General features: G+C 26.2%; 1 protein-coding gene across 1 annotated transcript; it reads right to left on the bottom strand.

Moving 5' to 3' along the window:
* Positions 1 to 1,714: 1,714 nt before the first annotated feature.
* LOC145833268 (polypeptide N-acetylgalactosaminyltransferase 16-like) lies at positions 1,715 to 18,442 on the bottom strand. The gene is made up of 12 exons (XM_082940459.1): positions 18,420 to 18,442; positions 14,708 to 14,815; positions 14,377 to 14,444; positions 14,091 to 14,156; positions 11,781 to 11,902; positions 11,437 to 11,609; positions 11,020 to 11,123; positions 10,622 to 10,748; positions 9,369 to 9,454; positions 8,877 to 8,973; positions 7,429 to 7,608; positions 1,715 to 1,871 (listed from the first exon to the last, which is right to left on the bottom strand). Exons 1-12 carry the CDS (start codon positions 18,440 to 18,442, stop codon positions 1,715 to 1,717), a joined length of 1,311 nt encoding a protein of 436 aa, XP_082796585.1.
* Between the last annotated feature and the right edge of the window lie 1,859 nt (positions 18,443 to 20,301).

Genomic DNA, 20,301 nt, shown 5'->3' with positions numbered 1-20,301 from the left:
TCAAATTCCCAGAAAAAAACTAAAGATGCACGTGGTTTTATTATTCATAACAGACCAACGCACAGTATTTTTAAGTGCTTAGTAAGATTACAATTATCAAAAAATACTCGTAAATTTTGACTGAAACATGTGGTAGAAATATTTTCTGATTAAACATGTATTAATCTTTCTTTGTAAAACCACGACAACTTAATAGTATTAGTATAACAATTAATATTATGACATTTTAGAACATACGTATCATTCGTTAAGTGAGTTATATAAACTAAAGTTAGACAGTGGGTCCGCAACTGGAATTAAAAAAAAAATCTTTTTAGAATAATCATTGGAAATTAGTGTTAGTAAGCCAAAAACTTGATGAGTTTAGAGCAGGGTTTCCCAAACTAGGCCAAGTGATCCCCTTGGGGGCTATGAGGTCATAATTTCAAAACTACACTAGATATTCTGGAGTTGATGATGAAGAGCAAAAAAAAAGTATTGGGTTGTTTTAATGGTAGTTTTTTGAGAAATCTTGTTGGAGGGTGCCATAGCTTTTTTAATTTTTCTAAAGGGGACCTTTTGAAAAAAGGTTTAGGAAACCCTGGTTTAGAGCTTAAAACAAAATTATTAGATTCCATATACAATTGAAGTTATGCCATTTGGCACGAAGTCATTTTAAGGGTTTTTGCTTAAACCAAACTTGGAGATCTTTAAATTAAGAAAATAAACCTTGTTATAAAAAAAATTACATTTACAAAAAAAAAAATTGGTTATATTTTTTATGGCTTTTAAAGTTTTGTTTAATTTATACTAAATTTTGAAAAAAAATATATTCTAAAACGATCACAGGTACAATGAAAAATATTTCGGCTGGCCCTTCTCAATTACAACCATTAAACTTAATGAAAACGAATTGTAAGCAGGCAAACAGTTATAATTACGTCATAAATACACGGTATGTAACTACAGGACAAAACGGGGTGCACGACTGTTCAAATTCGGACAATCCAAATACTTTAAAAAATGTTTAAAAAGCCATATCTCAAAAAGTAATATATTTTATATTATCAAAACCCCTTTTTTTTTTGCAAAATTTATGAGATTTCGATAAAATAAGTTTTAGAGTATATATATACATATATATTTCTTGATATTTCACTAGAATAATCTTATTTATTAGGTCTACAAACACTTTTTTTATTTTTTAAAACAAATATTATTTTTTGAGATATTCCCACTGAGAAATTTTATTTTAGAACTTGAATTGTCATGTAACCGACAAAACAATTACCATCTTATTTTTCAATACTTTTGACTCTTAAACCCCTGTTTCTAGTGCAACGAACTCGAGGCTACCAATATGAATTTTGAACAAATTTTCTTTGCCTCAGGTTACCTTGTGTCTTTCAATTCTGATTTGCCTACATAAGCTAGAAACAAAAACTAGAGTATCACAACAAACACCAAGTAGTTTTTACCGTTGAAAACTGAACTTTATTAAAACTGAAAAGTAAAGTTGCAATTTACTCATAATTACAACTATTTGACAGTAAAAAATTCAAACTACTACGAGTTATACTGACTGATCCTATACGGTCACTGTTTTGAAACTAGTCCTGTACTTCTCAGACAATTTTAAGTTTACAAGCACGTTTTAAAGGTGACTAGATGTAGTATTGCTAACAATACTTACTTTTTATATTATTAAGCTAAACTAGTTTAAATTTTTTTTAAACTACCACAAACTAAATCTCACTTTTTCTTCAAATTTAGTTCCATATGGACCATCATACAATCTTAAATAAAACGGACTACCTTCTCTTTCAAAAGTAAGACAGCTCGATCTCTGCAGACTAATCATTATGAACTGCTCCTTATCATAATCTGGTACTCTGTTTTTACATTAACTAATTTCAATCAAAAACTTATATTCATCTTCTGTTGAAAACAAAATGTAAATAAATAAACAAGAAAATAAAATTACTTACTAAATTTTATCGAACATAACAAATGTATTTTTTATATTTCATTTATGTTGGTATTTTTTTTTAATTGGATTGATTTAAAATAAAATCATTAAGTGATGCTGTAAAAAATTAAAACTGCTGGAACTCAAGTTTGAAGTTTTTGTTTTGCTTTAAAAACACTCAGTGAGTTTAGTCTCACTTATGATGTTATCAAATGTAGTAAGGGTCTTATCTGTTTTTATTCCTATAGTAAAGCTAATTAAAAGGACATTGAACTATGTAAGTGTAGTAATTAAAAAGTTGAACGGAGCACTTTTAAAGCAATAAACTTATTTCAAAAACTCAAAATAGATTCAATAAAGAGTTTTTAATATTAATCGTCATAGTTATATATAATTTATTAAGAAAATTCGAATTAAAAAAAAAAACAAGAGCATACGTTTTATAAAAACAAAAAAAATGTTTCCTCAGCTAGTACGGTTTGAAATAAATAGCACTTTGCTAAACAATGATACAAAAAAACAAAATGACGTATTTACTAAATACTGCACAGTACAAATATTCAGAGCAAAAATTAATTTTCCATCTAAACCAGGGGTCGGCAAACTGCGGCCCGCGAGCACGTTAATTTTTTGAATGGAATGCGGCCCGCGAAAGAAAATTTTGCGGCCCGCGAGCATGTAAATGTGGCCCGCTGAGCAAAAATATATTTTAAGTTAAATTTGTTTGATTAATTTAATTTTAAGTTCCTGTATGACATTTAAAACAATTAAAAGACTTTACTGAATTAGCTTAAAAATGAGAAAAAGACAGATTAGCATTCTACCAGGTTTTTTTTTCTCAATTTCGTAATAACTTTCTTCTTACAACAGCAAATTATTTTCTGAAAAAAGAGCGTATAAAGTGCTTTTAATTAGTAAGATAGTTATATAATACTTATTTGGTAAAAACTAAATGCAAATGTTTTTCGTTTTGTACAAAAGTAATGCACAGTAATTAACTAAAATTTCATTTTTTTACAGTTTAGTTTTTTTACTTGTTTTTTATACCTAAGTTTCTATTACAGATGCTATTTTCTGAATGTTATATTATAGTTTACACAAAAACATTAAAAATAACATAATAGTAATAGTAATAATAAAAATAGTTATCAATATAACAATAATAATAATAAAATAAGAATAAAAATAATATTAATAATAATGAGAAGAAGAATTAAGGCTAATTTTATTTTGGTTTTGACACCTTTGATATTTAGAAGTTTTCTTTGCATTTTAACTTTATTCCTATGCACACCAACGAACAAAGATGCTCATGTTTTAGACCAGTGCTTCTGAACCTTTTTCTACTGGCGGAACCCTTTTCCAAAATTCAAATTTTCCCTGGAACCCCTAATTTTACTTTTACATAAAATGTTTAATTAAATAAATGATCTTTTTTAAGTTTCAAAAGGCTTCGCGGAACCCCTGAGAGGCGTCGCGGAACCCTAGGGTTCCGCGGAACCCCATTTCAGAAGCACTGTTTTAGACCACTTTTTATTTAATACTTAACGAGATAAAATTTAGTTTATGCATAATTTTCAAACATTATTGTTTCTACATGTAATAACTAAGTGTGTACAGACACATTTAAAACAATATATATGACATAAATTAAAAAAGTTTTTGTTAGGTATACTTTTTGATTTTTCAAACCATGTTTTTTGGCAAAATAATTTAGTTTTTATGCGTTGCATACTAATATAAACAGTTGCTGTTTTTTGGAACTACCTATTTAATACAAATTAGATTGGAAATGGTAACTTATTAAGCTTGTACATTTTTAATCAAAATAGTTCAAATTCGATCAAATAAACGAATAAAAATTTCCTTACACTCAGACTATGACTAATTGAAGACTTCAAATCTCAGGCAAACTTAGTCATTTTTTAGTTTTTGGCTTGAATTGCTTTTTGTATGCTAAAATATCAGGCTAGTTTTGGTCACTTGGACTGACTTTTTTGCTTTAAAAAGTGGTAAATTAAACTTATGATGTATGTTTTGTTCAACGCACAGTGTTGGTTTGAATTAAAAAATATTTTAAGTTTTAAGTCTTTCAGTTGATATAAATTGAATTACTATTTATACTAAATGTCTACATATAAGTGTGAACAATTAGTGTTGCCAAAAAATCCCGGAAAAGCTTGGAATTTGACAATTTATACTTTAAAAATCTGAAAAAGCCTTGAATTTGAGAATTATTGAAAAAACCTGGAATTTTAAACAATTTTTACATGTAAAGTAATGAAATTTCGATTTGACACAAAATATCTATTATATAAATGTTTTTTATTAAAAAACACATTTAAAGTATCTTAACAGTATCTTTTAAATTTTCGATACTATTTAGGACAGTTTTTTACCTTCAAGTTAATTATATACTAAAAAAAGAAGCAAAAAATTGTGTTTTTATAAACTTTATATTGGTGCATTGCACCTTTGCTATTAAAATGTCTTTACCTATTGTTGTGCTTTGTATTGGAACTAAACCTAGAAATTCTTCTAAAATTTCAAAATCAGCAAAACCACCTTTAATAAAAATTCTAAAATTAACAATATATGTTGTATCAGTTCTCGCATCTTAACAGATTGATTTAAGTCCTAATATGGTTGATGCGGCTTTATAATCTTCAGACATTTCCTAAACACGAATTCTTGTTGATATTGAAGATATAAACAAATATATTTTACGAACGCAAACACAAATTGTTTAAATTAGTTTTCAACTCTCAACGGTTTCTTTTTTTAGTAATTACTTTTGCTACTTTATAACTTTCCTTAACAGTTTTTTTCTGATCAGTCTGTAGTTACTGAAAATAATTATGTGCGTTGTTGAAACTGATTTAAGCTTAAGTTTTTTTTTTTTTTGTTCTCGCAATAACTCCAAACTAACGTGTTATAGTTCTTATAGCTTATCTTATAATTCACATTTGCAATTTTTAAATGCAATATTTTTATTGCAGATAAAGAATTGCTATAATGCTCAATAAAAAATAGGTTTGTCTAATTCATTAATAAATTTTTATACATTTGTTAAACATTTTTAAAAACTTAATTGTCCATTCAAGCTGAATTACAATATTTTTTTAGTTATATAATTAATTCACTGTTAATAAACTTCGGTATTTCTTTTATTTGTTAATTTTATTTTAAACAGGGTTGCCAAACAAACAGGCTAGTTTAAAATAATTTTTCAAATCAGACTAGGTTAAAGCTATTTAAGAAATTTTATAAAACTCGGTGTATCTGAAACTTTTATTTCAAACACTTTGAATGAATCTTCGAATTCTCAGAATAGTTTTCATGACTGTAGTGTAGTTTACTAATTGTATTTTTTTGTCTATTTACATATTGTGCTTTATTATAATAATGATATTTTAGTTATGTATATAAGCTTGATAAACAGAAAGTTTTTAGATATTTTTACTTTTAGTAAACTTTTAATATAATTCAGACATTTTTGCTTTTAAAGTGGCAACCGTGTAAAAGACTAATTAATTACTAATAAAGTATTTTATTAAAGTATTCCGGCATTAATTATGGTAAAAAAATTGATTTAGCTTATCTAAAGTATAAATAAGTATTAATTTTATTTAATTAACTAATTACTGAATTTTCTAAAGAGTGCAAATGCAAACTATTTAAGACGCAAAAACTATTTTCTAAATTTAACATTTTTTAAAATATGAAAAGGTAGTTCATAATATAAAAAATGTACAAAAGTGACCCATAAATGTTTTTCAAGCTCAGCTTTTATAGAGAGTTAGGTTGTAAGTAACATAATAAAACTATTTTATTAAGTTTATCTTATTAAATATTTAAGAAAGTACATATTTTATTAAGACTTAAGTATATTAAACAATATGAATTCTATTACAATAGATATATTAATATATTGAATAGGCATTAATGTGTAACTAAAAGTCATTTAAAGTTATTTAGTGAATAAAAGTAAAACTATCTCTGGTGTGACCAAAACTAAAGCCAAAAGATTCAAATATCATTAAAACTAAAACTGTGGCCCGCGAAGATTTTGAAAACTTGAAATTTGGCCCGCGAGCACCAACTGCCTGCCGACCCCTGATCTAAACAAACACAAAACTACAATTAAGTGACTTAAGAGAAGCTTTTTCATGTGTCAACAGGACGATATGAATTCACCCCTCTTATTTAAGCAACCTTATTTTTTTAACGCATACACAACGGCCATTAAATACTTTAAGCACAACCTACAAACAGGGTTATTAATATAGAAAATAATGTGATTATATAAACTTAAACACTTTCCACATTGCCCACTTGAAAGCTTTTAAATAATTTATTAATATAGAAATATAATAGAAATAAATTAACAGAGCCAACTTTCACTGAGCCACATAAAGGGTTTCAAGAACTTATTGCAAAATGTGAAGTCAAAAACAATTGCAAAATTGTATATACATGCTTGCCACTGATCAAGCTGAAAAAAATTTCCTGACTTTTAACCAAAATTTTCCTCACTATTCTAAAACAAACTCTTAAATTAAACTTATTCTAAAATGCATAATCTAACACTTGAAACTATATAAAGCTTTTAATCTAATTTTAATACAGGTTAAAAACTAAAGTTTTTTGCTGAATTCCATCATCAAACTTCCAGTACATTTTATTAAACCATCTGTGTATGATTGGTGTTTGTAATAAACAGCTCTATCAGTAAAATACTTGTATTATTACCTTAGAAACACAGCTTGTCTGAAAAAAGACACACTTTTTTAGCATTTCCTAGCATAAATGTATCTAGATAAACAAACAACATATAAGCAACTTATACAATTAAAACCTTGAATTAATAACGATCTTTCACAACTAAAATCTTAAAACAATAACAAAATTTACAGTTGAAACCTTAAAACAATAAAGAATACATTTTTTTTAGAATTTCCTAGCATAAATGTATCTAAATAAACAAAACGACATATAAGGAACTTTTACAGTTAAAACATTAAAACAATAAAGAACTTAATCAAATACTGTTTTTTTTTAAATGTATGTACTAAAATTTATTTTCTCCGTTTTTTTATTAGCACTCTCAACCTCTTCATCTAATGAAGATATGGTTTCCTTCATCTGGTCTGCATTTCGCTTCATTTTCTTGGCAGTTAAAATCATTTGATTCATTTTATTTAAATCGCTCTCATCTGCTGCCCCTATACTTGTTGAAGAGAATCTTTTCTCTAAATCAAGCCACAACTTGTGGGCTTCATATATTTTCTTTTGGCACTCATTTATTTTTACTTCCAACTTTGCTGCCTCTGATTCCTCCTCATCCTCCATCTCTTCCTACCTTTGTTTTTTGTAATTCTTGATATCTGATTAAAAAACAAAATCTATACTTAAACGAATTTTAATTCTAAAATATTACTTTAACACTAAAACGTAACGCTTTAAAAAATACAACATACTTTGATCTTGCGGTGGCTACCGACATCTGCATATCTTTCAAGACGTTTACTTGATATAGTTCTAGTTTGTAAGCATACATGTAATGTTTAATTCTTCTTCTGGATTTAATACTTTCTTCTTTCATGTTATCTTCAAGCAGAGCTTTGTTAATACTAAACCCTCGTTCCACCTCCGCCTGTCTTTGTGCAAAACAAACAATGATTGCAACAGTTTTCCGAGAGAAGATTTGGTACAAACTCCAAATGTTTCAAAATAAAACTGGTCCAAATGATTTTGACTTCGCTTAAAGCTTTTTAACTTTAATGCATTCATTGGGCAATTTATCAAAGCTCTAAATTGATCGATGCTCTCATCACCTTCAGTGTTGGAGCACATTTTTTGTTTCGTTAAGGAGTGCACAATATTGACAAAACGCTTAACCAGAACTGTGACTCCTAATTTGTCTAGGTTGTGAGGATTTAGGCATGACATATTTTTAACAAATGTAGTTTCAATAGCCATTCTGCTCCGTAGACTTTCAAGGGCTTTTATAACAAATACTCTACATTCTTTATCAAAATTTAAGATCTTTTGTTCCTCAACTAGGTCTTTTTTCCTCAAGTTTGAAAGCAAATTGGTTGCTGCACAACCAAGATCAAGGGCAGGTTTCAGGTAAGCTTGATCATTCAATTCAATCTTGAATAACTTGGGAAGGCTGAGGTTCGAAATTACCCCGTCTTTCATAAAGATACACAGCAATTTAATTACCAAGCACGAAATTTCCTCATGCATAAAGGCAACAATAGGCTGGGTACTCTGGTACAGTGTTAATTTATACCAGATGAAGGCATTGAAAATAAAATTTGATACTTTTGTAAATTTCTAGGAATATTTAGGAATTTTTTTCTGACTTTGAAGGACTTTTAAATAGTTTGTACCATTTGAAAGCTTTGGAAAACAAGGAATTTTGTAAATTTAAACTGACAAAATCTGACTTTTTTTAAATTCTATCAAATTTCCTGACTTTTTTCAAAACTTCCCATTTTTTCCTGACTTGTGTCATTTTTAAAAATTTTTTCCTGACTTTTCCCGATTTCCTGACCGAGTGGCAACCCTGTATATATATATATCGTCGTAACCCACTTAGTACGAACTATTTTCAAACAATTCGTTTTTTAAAACTAAATTTTAGATTACAAAAATAAGCAGATTCGCTTTGTTTTATAAAGCCTAGTTTAAACTTAAGCAATCACCAAATCGAAGTCAATAGATCTAAAAATTAAGTCCTTCTTTTAGCTTTCGTTTCGATTTTTTTAAACCGCATTTAAAATGGTTGACTGTTTGTTAACTTTTTTTCGAAGATTAAATTTCTATCTTAAACTAAATTATATAATGTAAATCATATTGAAAAACCACTTATTTTTGAAAATATTTTTGAAAACACATTGATTAATTTGATCAAACTAACAAAAGTGTAGGATAAACATGGTCTAAATACCATTCGAAAGACTTGCAGTTTAGACTTTTTCTCAACTTCTTTCTTTCCTTTAAACTGTTAATTAAAGCTTGCTTAACAAAAGTTATTTTATATTTTTAAGAGAACGCCGTAAGTCAAAACAGTATTTGCGTACAGAAACAGTAGTTTATATGTTAAGTTAAAAATTAATCACTTTAAAAATTATTAAAAAATCTAAAACCTAACTTTCTATACTGATAAAAACCAAACAATTTTTTTTTAATATATTAGCATATAAAAACTAAGTTTTATCTGGTTAAACTAATGTGTAATCCAAAAATAGAATACAACAATTCAAAAAAGAAGTCTTTTAGACCATTTAAACCAAAAGACTTCTTCTAGTTACGACAAATAGTTAAAGAAAATAAACAAAATAGAACTCAACATATAGAATTTTTAAGTAGTGAAAATATTTGAACGTTTTGACAAACCCTTTTAGATGACCAATTGGAGTTTTGTCGAAAATTCTTGTTTTGTAGAAATATTTTTTGTACTCATCTGTCCACACTTCGGCTACTCTTTTCAAGTTTCTGTAGATTTGTTCGTTATTTTTTTGAAATTGAGCAAATAAAAGTTTAACGTTTTCTTAAGCTCAAAATCATAAATTATAAGTACACTTACATATTGAGTAAAAAACTTTCATTGTTGTTTATAGATAGTTCTTTTATAAAATGAAACAAATAAAATTGACATTGAAGATACAACTACCTTTTTATAGGTTGAGTGTATACAATTCAACTAAATGCAACGGGAATTCTTTATTCACTATAGATAAAGTACCAGAATTTTCATATTTGTTACACGCTTTTTAAAATACAATCAAAAGTACTAAGATATATTGTCTTATTTTAAATCAACATAAAAATTTAATTAAGATTGAAAATAAACAGTTAAATTATGGTTATAGGAGGGTCCATCTTGTTTTATACAGGCAGATCTTATTATGTAGTTTTTTCTGGACAATTATATATTTTTAACCGCATAGCAAAATTCAAAAAAACATTTAGGATATAAGCGATCAAATTCGGTGAGATTAATACGTTCTTTATAGAAGGCGCAAATAAAAAACTTCAAAAAGACTATTTCACTAAAAATCTATTTTCTTTAAATTGTTACGTTAATCTGTTACTCATATTTAAATAAATCAAATAAGTGATTACTTTCAATTTTGAAAAATTACAAACAAAATAACCTTTTTTTTTTTTGTTTGATTTTAATCTATAGTTTTTATTTTATTTTGAAAAATCAAGCACGTTATAACTTTTAAACTATTTAAGAAATGTTTTGTATAATTTTAAGTTTTCCTAGCTCAAAAAATGAAGAATGTAGATTTTTAGTGATTTTTAAGATGAATTTTGTAATGAAAAACTTGCAGTCCATACGTTTGTGTCACAATCTTTTTACAAAAGTTGCTATATCTCAAAAGTAAAATAAAGTCTTATAGTTCTATAAAAATTGGCTTGTTGTTTATATTTAAAGCCTTTTTATAAAAAAAAATGTTATTTTTTGTAAAAAAAATTTGACACCCTTTGGCATTAACTGATACTTAATTGAATAATTTTATTGTAAAAAGAAGTTAACCAGATGTATTCATCCTCTAAAATTTAAACCATTGATGTTTACAATAAACTATAGTTAATAATTTTAAATCAAAATAAACATCACTCAATTAATTTAGAGCAACGCAATCAACACACTGGGACACGGTTTTGAAGTTTCCATCCGGATACGCGTAAGGCGCTTGCTTTCTGAACACGTGGCCCACTCTGCTGCAAGGAACAATCTTCAACTCACCTCCGCACATCCAGCTCTTGAACGATATCTCTTGATAAATATTGCTCGATTACATTACTAAAAAGTGCAATACATTTTACTTTGAAAAAATTTAATTACTCAGTTTTTATTTAATTTTTTAACGTTTAACAAGTTGTTAAGATTCAGATGAATGCTGAAACATTTTTCTAGCAGTTTTCAAACAAATATTTACGAACTATAAAATTCAACCCTCACATTTTTATTATTTGATCTAGTTAAGTTTTTTTTTACAAAAAACAGTAAATGGTTTTACAAAGCAAATTTGTTTAAGCAAACAAACCGAAGTTCTCCCCGCCCCATATATTCAGGTGGGGATCGTACATTCCGAGCTTGTGAAACCACCACCTGCTTATGCTGAACAAACCTCCGGCGATCATCGGTGTGCTGTTTCAAGAAAGATTCAGTAAAACAAAACTTATGTCATAAAAGCGTTTTGTTTAGTCTGACAATTTAACCTCTAAATTTAGAATATAAGAAATTAATTAAAATTTAAAATGACAGAAAAAAAACTTTCGGAATGAAAACTAAAGATAACTTTATATAAATTGAGAACTTAAATATAAAATGCTAGAAATTAACTCTTAAATACTGATTGAAGGCCCAAAAACTATTTGAAAAGGGAAAATTAGTAAATAACTTAAGTATATGGTAAAGATAAATCATGAAATTAAAAAAAAAAGTATTTAAATTAAACTACTTGAATGGATCTACAGCTGAAAAAGATGATTTTAAGTCATCCTCAGGCCTTGGAACCCATTTAAAGTTCATTTCCCAGTCAAATGCACCAAAAATCTTTGCCGAGGTAGGAGAATATTTAAACGTGTTTTCATCAATTATATCTATTACAGGACTCACCACAGCTTTTCTATTCTGGAATACAAAACTACTTCAATAATTATAAAACTAGTTGTTGATTTTGACTCGATCTTAATACATTTTTAAACAAACAAAAAAAATCTTTATTTAGTGAGTTATTTTTAATTACAAGTTTTTTAATCATATTTCAGTCTGCATAAAATCATTATTATAACTTCAACTGACCAGATGAATTAAATTAAGCAAAGGAGGTAGCCAGCCGACATTGCACTCAATGTGTGAATCGAGAAAAGTTACAACTTCGCAGCTTGACTTCATAAACCCTTTTATTCGTGATCTCACTATTCCTATTAAGTACTGATTGTATTTTTGTGATTAGATCAAACATTTTCAGTGTGTTTATTTAATAGTAGACAAGCAGTTTTACAATGAAACAAATTAAAAAGGATAATAAATAAATATTTACATACATTAAAAACTATAAGAACAAATTTAGTAATAATAGTTTTTATTTTATATAAATCAATAACTGCAAAACAGTTGTTTTATGATAATACAAAAGGCTTTGTTTTTAACTTATATTAATATTTTTCTACTTTAAATAATTTTCCAGGCAAATTTATTTTTATTTAAAGTTTATCAAATTTATTATAAGAAGTTTTAGGCAAGTAAAAACATAAATATATTAGCCAATGTTGGTTCCAAGGGGGATCCCATGGCTATCCCGTCTTGTTGTGAATAAATTAAGGAATTAAAACTTAACTTAATGCCAGAAGGTGCAAGTTTCAAATGTTTTTTTTTTAATTCATTCTGTTAATTGTAGGTTTACTTATCTTATATCAACACAAATTTCAATGACCTCTTCCAACGGTACGTTAGTAAATAGATATTTAACATCAAACGACACAATAAACGCATTATTAGCTTCCATTTCTTTAATTTTGTCAACGAACATAAAGGTATCCTTTAAACAATATGCCGAAAAGTGTTTCAAAACTGGATCAAGACTCAAGTCTAAAAACTTTGCCAATTTATGCTGTTCTGAATTTACCATAGATAAAATGGGCCTCAAAGGAATGTTTTCTTTATGAATTTTTGGTAACCCATACAAACGTAGGGTAACTAACCCAACCAATTTAATTAAATTAAATATAGATTCACTAAATTCATTCTTGGTAAATAACTGTATCAGAAACTTTATAATTTCACTTTGAACTTTATCAATATTATCTAGTTCTTTTATTGAGCCTAAAAGTTTAAATTTTGTTGAATCACCAATAATATGATTCATTTTTTCCAAATAGTTAGATTTACTCATTAATACACACCCATTTCCCTTGTAGGGTTTAGAAATTATCAAGATATTGTCACTTTTCATCTCTAGAAATATTCATTATAAGTAAAAACATGTCAAAAATACTTTAAAAAACATATCAGAAAACAAATTTTCTTAGGATGATTTAAAGTTTATAATGGTAAAAGAAACACAAATACTAAATATTTCAAAGAAAACTATAAAAACTATTCAAGTTATTTTACAGTAACATCTATTAAAATTAAAACCAAATGAAATAGATCGATTTGAATACATGAAATATTTTTTTTTATTTATTCAAGTACCTTCTTTACCTTTTAAATACTGATTAATAGCAATATAAATTTGTTTATAAGTAAAGAAAATTTTAGTAAACAATATAAAACTTTAAAACCTATTTTAAATTAAAATATAGTTTAAAGAAATAACTATAAAAAATATCAAAAAAAAACATACAACTGCACTTTAAGAAACTTGCAGAGTTTTAATTACATCTAATTTAAATTCAATTAAAGAGTAAGTTCAAAAACATTATGTAACTTTAATTAAAAATGGATCATAACTTGGTCTACTTTTAATCCTGATATAATAGTTATAGGATTGCCGATCTTTAAGACAAAAAAGCCTGTCTTGTCAAAAACTAGCTAATTACATTAAGCTACCTGAGTTTTCAAAGAAACTATAAAACAAAATGCGCCCAAAACTCAAAAAAATAAACTCATTAACCTTAAACACCTATATATACCAAAATAATAACAATAGGAATTAATAAAAGCACAATAACAATAAAAAAAAGTTTAAAGTCGTATAACTAGTCTGAGAATAAGGAAAAATATCAAAACTACACTGAGTTTTGCTAAAAGAAATTAAAACAAGCTTGAGTTTTTCAAAATCTTTAAACTAGCCTGAGTGTGTGGCAACCCTGTAGATAGTACAGACATACCTTACTGTTTTGAAGACAAATTGTTGAACTTTTACTTAAAAATGCAGTTTGTATCATAGATATCTAAGTTTAAATCATATTTCAAAGTGCTTTTAAAAATTTATTTATATAGTATTGAAATAACATTTAGTAAATTTTGAGTAAAAAAAAAGTAAAAAATTCAAATAACTAAAACATTTAGAGATGCGTTTGTAGATGTTTCAATCTAAAAGTGATTTTAAAGACTAAACAATTTAAAGAACAAATCGAAATTCAAACATTAAAAAATGTTACAAACCTTCTCTTTGTTTGTTTCTAAAACAATTTACTTTTGGAAGATTTTCTAACAGAACACAGTCTTTTGCTGAAAAAATATTAGTACAGCTAATTGAAAACCTTAATTGTTAGATTATGTATATATCAGTAGTACAAAATAAAACCAAATAAAACTTGTTGTAAACCTAATATATGTTTTTAATTAGTTTTTTAAGTTACTTTTTATTCAATTGAATTATCTCACAAACAATATTTTGTTTTGAATATTATAATATTTCAAAAGATAACTATTTATAACACACACTTACGGTCATTGCTATAGTCATCTATAAGAATTATTTCTTTCAATAGATCGTCAGGACTTCTTTCAAGCAAACTAATTAATAAAATATTTTTTTATCAACTCAAAAGATTAAACTAAAAAAAATCAAAACTAGTAAATTTATGATAAATATGTTACTACTAGATTTTTAAACTGATACAACAGCAAGAAAGCTTAAAAATCCAACAAATCAAACAAAATAATAATAATCAATATTTAACATTGTCAAATATTTGTGAAAGTAAGATCAAATATACAAATAATATTTTGGTTAGTTTTTAAAAATATTTTTTTTACTATTAAAGTATACTTGATACCTGGCAATAGATCTAAACAAAACAGATCTAGCTTCATTATGAAATGTAATCACAACGCTTGTTGCAGGCAGATCACTTCTGCTATATGATTTCATCAGTGATTTACATCTGTTAAAATTTAACGAGTAAATGGAGTTCTTGTTAAAAAAAGTTTATTGTTGAATGAAATACTTAAAATCTATAAATTATCAAATTGTAGACAATCATTTAAGGTAGGTCTAAATATTTATAAAGTCATGAAAATAGAAATTGCTTTAAAACTTTATACATTTAATTATGAATTAAGTGAGTTCATCAAACAATATGCCAAAATACTATAAAACTTAAAACATTTTAGAACACTGCTTACATGTTACATACTTAAGAGTTATATATTTTAAGCAGGTACTTTTACTTAACACCATATTTTTTTCAAAACAGTGTTGTTATTAGTATTCAGAACATTTATAAATCAGTTTTTGCATCAAACAGTTGGTTTTAAGAGTTTAGATCAAATTTTTGCACTTTCAGACTAAACCACACACCAAAAATTTCATTTAAAACCAATGGTTTTCAAAAATAAGCAATATTCCCTTATTATTAAATCAAGCTTGGCGGATCTAAATAACAAAAACAAGGTATTTAAGTTTTTCATATAAATAAGACAGGGTTACCAAACGTTTTTGGTAAATTTTCTCCAGGTTTTCAAAATTTCCTCTAGGTTTTTAAAAGCACTTATTTTGGGTATATTTTTAGTTTAAAGTTAAGTTTAAGGTAAGAAACTGTGTTAAACAGTATAAAAACATTAAAAAGATACTCTAAAGCTACTTTAAATGTGTTTTTAAATTAAAAAAAAATGAGATTGACAATTTTTTGTATCTATTATATACATGGAGTAGCTGTCTAAATTGCACGAGCGTACAAAATTGCACAAGGGGACAAAACTGCACAAATATACTTTTGCACACGGGGATAATATTGCACAAGATACGTTTGCACAAAGAGTCACTTTTGCAAAAGCAGACAATTTTGCACGGTTAACTTTTTTTTATTTGCTTTATTTTTTTTTCATTTTTATTATTTTTTTTTACTTACTTTAACTGTTACCCCTAACCCTTACCCTTGGTTAGTAAGTTATTATCTTTTTTAATTATCATTTTTTTTTTTTTTTTTTATTAATTAATTAATTTTTTTACTTTTAATGTTACCCCTAACCCCTCAATCAGTAGCTTTTTTTTAATTAATTTTTATTTTTTTAAATTTTTTATTATGATTACAATTTTTATTACATAGTTATTTTTTTATATTTATTTTTACTATTGCTGTTACCCCTAACCCTTACCCTTGGTCAATAACTTTTTTTTTTAATCTTTTTTTTTTCGTTTATTTCTTTTTTTCTTTATTTTTTACACACGTGCAAAAATGACTCTTGGTGCAAAATTGTCTTTGTGCAATTTTGTCTCTGTGCAATTTAGACCTGTTCCCTACATATCAAAATTTTACTTCTTAACAAGTTAAATTATTAAAAATTCCAGGTTTTTTTTTTAATTTCTCAAATTCCAGGTTTCAATATTTTTTGGCAACCTTGATAAGATGATCTATTTTGAGCTTTATTTGTGAACGCTTGTACAACTTTCTTGCATGCCAGAAATATTTAATATAACAGTTTTATACCTTCATATATAAACTATGTATTCTATCAAACCTCAAATGTTCATCTAAACTTACACTTCATTTCTAGTATCTGGCAATGTTCTAATTGGAGGAAGTTTGTCACTGATACTTTGATTAAAATAGTTTTTAGAAAACTTGATTGATTCAGACTTTTGTGAACTTACATAACTGTTGTAGGAAAAGTTTACCTTTCTAAAATCCTGTGTTAAAGATTAAAATGAGATTGAGAGTTATCAAAAACCATCAATTATAGGCAAATATATATATAACTCATTATTATCTATAGAATACCAATAATTTTTATTTCATCATATAGTTTTATAGCTGAAAAGTTTTTATATGATGAAAACAAATTCAAAATAAGATTGGTTATTCAAACTTTAAGCAGGTCTTACTTTTTTTTTATCAATTCAGAATTGCTAAAGGTTTTTCAAAAGTTTTCTCCATGATTTATAAATTTCTTCAAAGATTTTAAAAGAACAAATTTCTTTATCTACTTTTACATTAAAATAAAATTTAATGTAAAAAACTATCTTAAACAGTATGATTAAGTTGAAAAGATACTGTAAAGATGCTTAAAATGTTTTTATTTTCCATATTTTTTTTTTATCTATATGATAAATTTTTTGTACCTAATCAAAACTTCATTCATTAAAACATGTAAAAATAGTTTAAAATTTTAGGTTCTTTAATGATTTTGATTTAAAACTCAATTCTATGTTTTTTTAAAAATTTCTCTAACTCCAGTTTTTTTGCCTAAAATGTCAAATTCCAGATTTTTCCAGGATTCCAGGTTTTTAGCAACCCTGGTAAATGCAATTTAATAAAACCTACTCTTCTGAAAAATTAAAACAAGATATGCTTCAGTAGGGCACTGAATTTCTTAAAATGAAGTCTTTAAAATTATTTTATTTTAGTTAAACATCAGTATTAATTTTATTTTTATAAACATTTTAATAATAATGCAAAACATGGTACTTAAAACAATTAATCCAAATATAAAAACAAAATTTGTTACTAATTTAATCAATTAATTTCTTACTTTATTTTGGGTTAAGATGACTTTGTTGAACATTTCTTCGAAACTTAAACTCTGAATCTTTTTAATTTGAAAATATAAATTAGTTTGAATAAACAATGTAAATATAAGAGCAGAGCTAAGTATAATCTCAAGTTTGGCAATAAATTTCCTTGTTATCATGATTTGGATTAATTATACAACAGATTCATACTGAGAGACTAGCTATGTGTAAAGTTTCAACAAAGCAATGTGCTACAATGTTTCAAATAATTTATTTAACTTTAAAAGCAAAAAGTTAAGTTGAAATCTAAGGCATACTTGCAAGATTTTGACTGTGGCGTAAAGACAGCGGCTATAAATGTATAGCTTCTCAAACTTAAATCGTCAAATGTCAAGCCTCGACAAAGTACAGTGAAATAATTTAAACTACTAGATTTAAAGAAACTTTATTTATTACGGCTTGACTTTGAAAAAAAAAGGTTAGTACAAGTTATTTAAAAAATTTTATGGTAAAAAAGCATAAGACTTACTCTTCCCTCTACATTTTCACGTTTTTTAAGGTCAAGCAAGCAATTTGTCATCACCTGTAAATTGATTTTAATTCATTCTAGCATTTTTTCATTTTTTCTAAACCAAACTCTTTTTTAAATCAGAGCCGATACAAATAACGTTTGATAAAAACTAGTTATTTTTATATTTCTAATTATTGATCTTAATTTTATTAAAAACAAAGCATAAAACCTAAGTAATTTATTTATTAATAATAATATTTATTAATAACCTTTTTTTTTTTTCACTTAACCTAATAAATACTTTTTAAAACCTATTTTTTTATTGAATAAATAGTATCAGGTTTAAGAATTAAAACTTAAAAAAATACTTTATAAAACTTTGACAACAGTCCTGGACAACACGTTAAACTGTATCCAAAAAAGTCTACGACTTGATAAACGAAAGTTTTTTTGTATACAAGACCTTTGGACCAACCATTTTTCTTGTTTTTTAAATTAAACAATAATGCTTATGATAAACAACTACCCCTGTGGTTTGTTGTGGATCATTATTATATGTTCTCAGTCACAACTTTTAAGTTGTTAATAATACTATATTTGCTTAATGATTACAGTACAGTTTGTCCTTTTACAACTTTTTAAATTAAGTTAGTTACTGTAAAAACTATATTTTTATTACGAAGTTTATATTAAAGAGAGTCTACTTGATAATATTATATCTAAAACTAAAAGTTTGTTAGAAGCTGTATCTGTTTAACATTGCTCACACAAAAAAAAAAGACTATTAATATTATTATATAAAAATTAATTTTAAAGTCGATATAATAAGTGGAAAATTAAAAAAAAAACTTGAAAACACTGTTTTAAAATTTTTTAATTTGTTGTAATATTTTGGTCATTCAATAAACATTTGCTAGATATTTTAGTACATACACGCAAGCTTTAGTTATTTACTTTATAAGCACTTAAAAATTAGTTGAACTTCTAATTTTTTTATAGTATACTATATATACTTTTAAATATTAAACTACAATTTTTCTTTAAGCCTTTTTTAGACCAGGGGTCGGCAACTGCGGGCTGCGGGCTAAATACGGCCCTAATGACTAAAATCTACGGCCCGCGAGGTGCTTTCTAGCTTACTTTTTTGAAAATAGTAGTGAGAAAGCTTGTGTGGCAAAAACTTACAGTTAGGCTTCTAATTTACAAATTACTCAATACTAGTGCTCTACTATTGTTTGTTTTATCACATCTTATAATTCAAATGTAGTTTTTGTGTTTATTACTACAAATATTTTTAAATAACTGCGGCTCGCGAAACACTTTTTTTACACAGAGCAGCCCGCAAGCAACTCTTTCTAGGAACATTTGCATATGACTTATAAAAAACTCATCACCCCTGCTTTAGACCTTAGCTTGGTTGATTTTAAAAAACAACTTTGTTTTAAAATGTATATGTTTCTCTAAAAAAGTTGTTTAAATCTCTTTACGGAAAAATATCACTTATCAGATATAAGTTACAACAGCCTATTTTTACTAATTAAATGTTTAAGATTTTATGTATTAGATGTTATTTTAAGATTTGTTCTTCTTTTAGCATTAATTTTAAATTATACGTTTTTAAACATTCTTCACTTAACTAGTTTTATGTTTCTAACAAAATAAAATTTCAAATTCTTTTTAAACATTGATCGGCAAACTGCGACTCATGGAATGACTTTTGCTCGTCTCAAATAATGTAATCCAGAACTATTTTTGTATATCATGATTAGTTATCTATCGAATCCTAAAAGTTAGAATTTAGCCGGGTCTGGCAGATCACTATTCAATAACCCAAAAACACACTTCATAGTTTTTAGATATTTTGTAAATAATTTTTTTTTTTTAAGTCAATTTAAAATACTTTTTTTGTACTGATTATTCAACTGTTTTAAATTATTGCTGCCCGTAAAAGAATTTTTTTATACAGCGCGGCAAGCGAGCAAATATTTAAAAAAAAAAACCATTTTTAACAAAGACTGTCCTAAAATCTTTTTTATGGCTTTAGAATCTGATAGTACGTATTCAGAAAAGATTAATATTGTGTAAATTATTGTTTTAGTGAATAACTTTAGGATTCTAAAAAATAATGATTTGAATAAAGTAAAAAAAAATATTCATCCCATATCAAACAGCAAGCACATATCTATTTAGAAACCGTTTTCAATGATACATGAATTCATTATTTATTTTTAAAACATTGTTTTAAAACTAAATTTATTGTCGGAAAGTTTTTACTCATGTATAAAAAGTGGTACATACTGTCATAAGCTAATTGATGAAAAAATGTTCAAAAGTTTGCCTTATTTGTTGTTCACTGATTAAATTTTGGTTTTGCTTTTACAGAAACAATTTTGATAAAGTTTATCCTT

Source organism: Thalia democratica, chromosome 4 (assembly GCF_965202585.1).
Source record: "Thalia democratica chromosome 4, ktThaDemo2.hap1.1, whole genome shotgun sequence".
NCBI classification, from domain to species: Eukaryota; Metazoa; Chordata; class Thaliacea; order Salpida; family Salpidae; genus Thalia; species Thalia democratica.
The sequence above is the reverse complement of the archived record's forward strand: the minus strand, read 5'-3'. Positions and strand labels throughout refer to the sequence as shown.